Source organism: Brachyhypopomus gauderio, unplaced genomic scaffold (genome assembly GCF_052324685.1).
Source record: "Brachyhypopomus gauderio isolate BG-103 unplaced genomic scaffold, BGAUD_0.2 sc54, whole genome shotgun sequence".
NCBI classification, from domain to species: domain Eukaryota; kingdom Metazoa; phylum Chordata; class Actinopteri; order Gymnotiformes; family Hypopomidae; genus Brachyhypopomus; species Brachyhypopomus gauderio.
Genome location: NW_027506878.1, coordinates 1,614,074 through 1,621,573, shown reverse-complemented (window position 1 = coordinate 1,621,573; position 7,500 = coordinate 1,614,074). Strand labels below are relative to the sequence as shown.

The 7,500-nt window shown below is 46.9% G+C and overlaps 2 protein-coding genes across 2 annotated transcripts in view; both read right to left on the bottom strand.

Moving 5' to 3' along the window:
• Positions 1 to 1,476, bottom strand: part of plp1b (proteolipid protein 1b) — a 7,594-nt gene extending 6,118 nt beyond the window's left edge. The window contains exon 1 of the mRNA XM_076987532.1: positions 1,324 to 1,476. Coding sequence (XP_076843647.1) covers positions 1,324 to 1,327 — 4 coding nt within the window. The 5' untranslated portion in view covers positions 1,328 to 1,476. The remainder of the gene's footprint in view (positions 1 to 1,323) is intronic.
• A 1,005-nt stretch (positions 1,477 to 2,481) lies between these two features.
• nlgn3b (neuroligin 3b) overlaps positions 2,482 to 7,500 on the bottom strand; it is a 33,786-nt gene continuing 28,767 nt past the window's right edge. Inside the window, exon 8 of the mRNA XM_076987564.1 lies at positions 2,482 to 7,230. Within this exon, the coding sequence (XP_076843679.1) occupies positions 6,381 to 7,230 (850 nt within the window). The 3' untranslated portion in view covers positions 2,482 to 6,380. The remainder of the gene's footprint in view (positions 7,231 to 7,500) is intronic.

The window sequence follows — 7,500 nt, the reverse complement described above, 5'->3', positions numbered from 1 at the left end:
AGAGTATTAGTTACATATGTGCTGCCAGAGGGGGGCGCCATCCTAACGCCTTCAACATCTACCTGAGGGGACAGGTGTGGGTAGGACACACCTGTAATCATACATTAGTCCTCAACACACACACACACACACACACACAAATACGCCTCAGCAATACATATTACAAGATTAGATATACAAGATTAGAGTCCCAAGCAGTGAGATCAGAGGACACCTCTGACCCCTGACCCCTGAACCCTTCTGACCCTGCAGTGCATCTTCCAGAGCTGTGGTGACCTTTAACCTTCCCTATTAGAGAAGACTAACACAGTATTACTGCCATCTGCTACACGGCTATGCTAATATATGCAGATTATATGTAAATGAATAGTAAATACAGCTGCCACAAGTCTCAGGATAGGGAAAAGGAGACAGGACAGCCAATACACACACACAACACACACACACACACAAATACACACACACAGGGTGGATGAAAAATAAATATAACATACAGATAATATACTTGCACTAACACAGACACACGTTTACCCAACACACTTGTATGTATGAACTGAACACACCTTCTCTAAAATAAACACACATACACATACACACACACACACACACACACACACACACAGGGTGGATGAAAGATGAAAATAACATACAGATAACACACTTGCACACACACAGACACACATGTACCCAACACACCTGTCTTAGCACAAAAACACCTTCTCTAAAACACACACACCCATCTGCCCTATAACAAACGAAGCACTCCAACTGCCCAACAACACACCGACCAAACACACCTGATCACACACACACACACACACACAGAATGTGTGTTACCCACACATTACCCACTCCAATAACACACACCCACACATACATACATGCATACATACAAAATACACTTGGCCCATGACACACAAATCCACTCAACATGTCTGCTCTAATACACTACCCCCACAAAACATAACACACACACACATGTCTGCTACAATACACTACCCCCACAAAACATAACACACACACACATGTACACACACACACACATACACACACACATGTCTGCTCTAATACACTACCCCCACAAAACATAACACACACACATGTCTGCTCTAATACACTACCCCCACAAAACATGTCTTTAATTCTCAGTTGTCCTCAGGTCATCAGTTCCTGGACTGTTCTGTGCTGACTATTCTACACAAACATGTTAAAACATCAATCAGTACATAAACACCTGACATTAAAGCTAAAATAATGTCCAGTCCAGTATCCAGATAAAGACAAACATAAGTAATGAGCATGTCTGAGTTCAGGAGAACTTACCCATGTGTGTGTGCGTATGTGTGTGTGTAGAGGAGGGTGTCGATCTGAAGGGTTTCTGCTCGGTGTCTGTGATGTGGTGCTAAAGTTAGTCTCACACTTCTCTTTTAATGTTCTCACTCACCCTGTTGTTTCCCAGACAATAAACAGACCCACTGTCCACACACATACACACACACACACATACACACACACACACTCTCCTGGGGTAGATCTTAAAGACGCAGTGTCTGTTTTGTCTTCATTCTCTCAGGTTTGTGTCTTTGTTGTGCTTTGGTGGTTCATGTTTTTGTCCTGATTCTAGGACAAACATTCTGGAACACCAGTGGTTTAGTCCTTAACCTCTTCATGCCATGCCCTCTAACCTCTAACCTCTAACCCCTAACCCCTTACCTAATATATCCTCCCTGTGTCCACACAGATCTCCACTTTTAATCTCAATGCTAATTTCAAACCATGTCAACCCATGCCTTATTACACACACACACACACACACACACACACACACACACACACACACACACACACACACACACACACACACACACACACACACACACACACACACACACACACACACACACAACAGGGACCCATGTATATACCCTGTTGCACTGCACAAAGCAACAAACACACACTGCAGTAGAAAGTGGGGGGAGAGGGTGAGTGTGTGTGTGTGTGTGTGTGTGTGTGTGTGTGTGTGTGTGTGTGTGTGTGTGTGTGTGTGTGTGTGTGTGTGTGTGTGTATCTTGGCACAGATGAAGTGGAGTACGCATAGAAACAAGGGGACATTGAGCAAATCTGCACAGCTGGGTGAGCACACACACACACACACACACACACACACACACACACACACACACACACACACACACACACATATACACAAACAAGGACCACAGTCACAAACACAATAGCATTAGTGTGTGACTTGGAGTAAACATTCTGTGGTTTCTCTAAAAACGCTCCATCTCAATAATACTTCACCAACTCAAATAAAGAAAAAGCTTTTCATCTCAATAATACTTCACCATGTCAGATAAAAATAACTCTCTTAGTCTCTCTCTCTCTCTCTCTCTCTCTCTCTCTCTCTCACACACACACACACACACACACACACACACACACACACACAAAAAAACTGAGTGAGACATAAGCAGGCATAAGCAAACTGAATATTTACTGTAAATCTGAATAAGAGTGTACAGAGTATAAAAGGTGAAGAAAAACAGAGAGAGAGAAGAGACAGATAAGAGAGAGACAGAGAGATATAGATAGAGAGAGAGAGGGATACAGAGACAGAGAGAAAGAGGGAGAGAGAGAGCAGCGAAATCTGAGCTTGTACATTTATCTGATGAAGACATTTTCTCAAACTCATAAGCGTTTATAACCCACATCCCGTTCAGAGGTGATGTGAGGATCCTTTACAGGAGCGAACCAAACCCCCAAACGTGTCCTTAAAAAGCCCACCGATATTTACACAACGAGACAATCGTTCTGCTGATTATCAGAAAGTCACATAGAAATTTGGCAAAAGGTTGATGTCTGTGGCGGTGGGCGGTGAGGGGGACCGGCGTCCAGTTAGCCGTCGCCGCGGCTTGATGACATCACGGCCTACACACGCACCAGACGCTTAAGAACCCGTTGCCGTAGCAACCCTATTGCACCCAACCCAAATCAGATTTGGCGCCATCGGCTGGTTCTGCCGTGGTAGGGACACGCCCAACGAGGCCGGACACGCCCAACGAGGCTGGACACGCCCAACGAGGCCGGACAAGCCCTGCGATTCTCTTATACCCACACATTCATATTTCATAGGAAACAATATGAGTGATTTGTCCCCCAGCGAAAACAAAGCTTGCACAGGTAGTTACTTAAACGTCATGAACACACCGACACACACACACACACACCGACACACCGGTTGGAGGAAAAGGCATATTTCACACTACAAACCAAACCAATCAGACACAGGAACATTTAAGAGTTAAAATGATCAGAATTCCAATGACAGATTGGAAAAGCATTGCCATCAAGTTTGATAAGATGTTTAGAAAGACTTCAACAGGATATAAATGTTTAACTGTAAACACATACCAAACACACCCACACACTCTCTCTCTCTCTCTCTCTCTCTCTCACACACACACACACACACACACACACACACACACACACACACACACACACACACACATATATATGCGTGCTTCTCATCAAAACTACACTGAGTCTCTTTGTGTGTTATTCCCATCCACACACACACACACACACACACACACACACACACACACACACACACACACACACACACACACACACACACACACACACACACACACTGCCTGTCAAACTGCAACCGTTAAAAAACCCCGGAGAAAAGAAAGAACCTGTTTAAAAAAGCAAAGCAGTAAAAAGTGATAAGGGGGAGAATTGTTCACTTCTACAGAACAAATGTTGGAACACGTCTACATTTTGATAACTGTCTTCACCGTAGTGTAACCAGAACATTCCCATAACGAGGAACAATCTCTCCAACACGCAATCTCAACAAAAGGTGGCTGTACACAGAGTTAATATAGGTTATCTAATACTTAAGACTGTACAAACATAGTTATTACTCCTATTACATGTGTTATTACTCTCTTATTACACCATCTTATTTGTGAGTTAATAGTTTAGGCGGCTCTTGTTCACAAAGTTCTGGAGCCCAGAATCTCAGTTTTTCAGTGATTGTCTATACACTGAAGGTTTGAAGTCTTAGTTTGATCTCACAGCGCCTCCCCCAGTCCACTGGAGGCATTGCAGGGAGCCAATGAGAAATGTCTCTGTCCTCTTCTTCTGTATCCTGGTTCTGATGTCAGTCCATAATCCACCACGTGTGGACCATCTGAAACAAACCACCTCTCTGGATGTTACACTGAGAGAAGAAACAGAACCGGTATGGCGGGAGTACAGGGTCCCACTCACGTGAGCGTGAGATTATAATCTCTGTGAGGCTGATCTTCCCAGCAGAGGAAGATCAGATTGGTCTGAAAGAGATGTGGGGATACAAGCAACAAGGTGAGACCTGCACTTTCCTGGTTTATCACAGCGCTGGTTCACTTCTGGTGACACTGGTTTAATACTGGTGGGTTTAGCTCCAGGTGTGACTGGTTTTATACTGGTGGGTTTAGCTCTAGGTGTGACTGGTTTAATACTGGTGGGTTTAGCTCCAGGTGTGACTGGTTTAATACTGGTGGGTTTAGCTCTAGGTGTGACTGGTTTTATACTGGTGGGTTTAGCTCTAGGTGTGACTGGTTTAATACTGGTGGGTTTAGCTCTAGGTGTGATTGGTTTAATACTGGTGGGTTTAGCTCTAGGTGTGATTGGTTTAATACTGGTGGGTTTAGCTCTAGGTGTGACTGGTTTTGTACTGGTGGGTTTAGCTCTAGGTGTGACTGGTTTAATACTGGTGGTTTTAGCTCTAGGTGTGACTGGTTTTATACTGGTGGGTTTAACTCTAGGTGTGATTGGTTTTATACTGGTGGGTTTAGCTCTAGGTGTGATTGGTTTTATACTGGTGGGTTTAGCTCTAGGTGTGACTGGTTTTATACTGGTGGGTTTAGCTCTAGGTGTAACTGGTTTAATACTGGTGGGTTTACATCTAGGTGTGATTGGTTTTATACTGGTGGGTTTAGCTCTAGGTGTGACTGGTTTTATACTGGTGGGTTTAACTCTAGGTGTGACTGGTTTTATACTGGTGGGTTTAGCTCTAGGTGTAACTGGTTTAATACTGGTGGGTTTAGCTCTAGGTGTGACTGGTTTTATACTGGTGGGTTTAACTCTAGGTGTGACTGGTTTTATACTGGTGGGCTTAACTTTACCCCGTACCCCTGTTAAAACCACAGTGTACCTTGCCAGCAAACACAAACATTCCAGTGACAATTGGTTGCCTTTAGAATATACAAATAATAATTAAAAAATCTCCCAAGTGTTCTGTCCAGTGTGAAAGGTGGAGGAAGCGGTAAAGACGTCTGGTCACACACAGGTGCAGCGGGTGGAGGAGGTGGAGCTGACCGGCCTGCCCTGGGATCACAGAGAGGGCAGCTGCCTTGGCAAATGAGCTCCTGTGTGCTCACCTTCTCTGGTCTGAACTATTCCCCTGGTTTTGATTGATGGAGCACTCTCCACCAATCACTCTCAGTGAATCACTCTCCACCATGCACTCTGAGTGAGTCACTCTCCACCAATCACTCTCAGTGAATCACTCTCCACCAATCACTCTCAGTGAATCACTCTCCATGAATCGCTGTGGGATAAAGAGGCCCACAGTTGTGGGTTTCACCCTCATTGGGTGGTCAGTCCCGTTTATTTCCTGTCCAGTCCTGAAGGTCAGCCTTGGGGTGCAGGAGTGTCTCTTCTCTTAACGACAGAAACAAAAGGCTTTCTGACGAGAGGCTGCAGGAAGCCATCCGGGCTGTTAGCAAAGTGTCTCGTTAACTATGTTATCAAGTGTTAGAGAAAATAGCATCTTAGGATTCTGAGACATAAGAATCAGGAAGAAATTCAAAGATTCATAAAACATTACAAAAACAGATGCCTGGTATGTATTCTAGTAGCTCCACAAACACGTCACAGCGTAAGAATACGTCTCCCATGACTAACGGACATCTGTTACATTCAGTGATCTGTATGCTATTGCATCTCCGTCTTGATGAGGGTCGTGTTAGTCTGAGCTGAAGCAGAGCTGACTACACTGTAAGCCACCGTCCGAAGAAGACTGCCTCCACACGAACACCAGGCACCCGATTCACACGCTCATTCTGCACTGGAAAAACTATAAACAGGTTAGCACGTGAGTGTGTGTGTGTGTGTGTGTGTGTGTGAAGGCTGACTGAGCTGTTATTGGTTGTATAGGTTAACTCTAACTCTTTTTTGTATTTCTTTTTCCCATGTAAGACATAGCAGTGTTGGTACACTACAGAGGTGTGGACAGCGTTGGGCTGTAGTCTAGGCTACGTGTGTTTGAACGTGATGAAACTGGCTGGAACAGGTTTGGGGCAGTTGGGCACAGTGTGTTATACCCTGGTAGTTGAGTGTGAGTGAGGCAGCCCAGTGTGGTTGTATCCATGTGTGAAGGTGTTATAAGGGTGCATGCTGGGATAGCCCATCAGTGAGCTCGGAGACATTGTGATGGTGTTTGGAGTCATGGTGACACTGTTGGGCGTCATGGCGACGCTGCTGGGCGTCATGGAAATGGAGTTGGGGGTCATGAGCGGGATGTCGTCGGGGGAGCGTCGTAGGGTCAGGGTGTAGTCCCGCGGCGACGAGGCGGGTGTCAACCGCAGCGGGTCGCACAGGGATCCTTCGTCTTTCTCCCCGCCCCCGGCGGAGGTGGGCGTGTAGCTGAGGTCGTTGGGCGGGGCCTGGCGCTGGGGGGCGGGCTGAGGGGGCGTGTCCTGACGACTGCGCTTGTCCTTGCGGTAGTAGAGGGCGGCGAAGGCCAGCACGTTGAGGAAGAGGAGAGACGCGCCCACGGCGATGGTGACGCTCAGCTCGGTGGAGTAGTCGCGCGGGTTGGCCACCACCAGCGGGCCGCTGTGGGCCGTGGACTGGGGCGGACGCTTGCCGGGCGTGCGTGCGGGCCGGGCCGTGGCCCCCCGCGGGCTGCTGGTGGTGTGGGAGGGTGGCACGCGGGTGGTGGTGGACGTGTACTGAAAGATGTCGTGCAGGTTGTACAGGTGAGGCACCAGGTGCTTCCAGAAGGCCACCTTAGTGGCGCGGTAATGGTCGCGCACACGGGGCTTCAGGCCGATGTGCAGGTACAGCTGGTCGTGAGGGCTGTATTTGGACCAGGACACCTCCTCAAAACGGTTCGCCTTCGTATGGATGAACTTGGTGTCCTGAGGGACGGGCTTATTCGGGTCTCTGTGGCCACGGAGAGGACAGGGAGAGGACGGGGGGAGGACAGGGAGAGGACGGGGACGCAAAGAGACAAAGAGATGAGACAAATTGACAGAATTTTACAGAATAGACACTACAGTGCATCTTCACATCAGAATACATTTAAATCTAAATGCACACACACACACACACACACACACACACACACACACACACACACACACACACACACACACACACACACACACCCTCTCCCTGTCTTCCTGTGACCTATTTGGATTATTTCAGGTCATT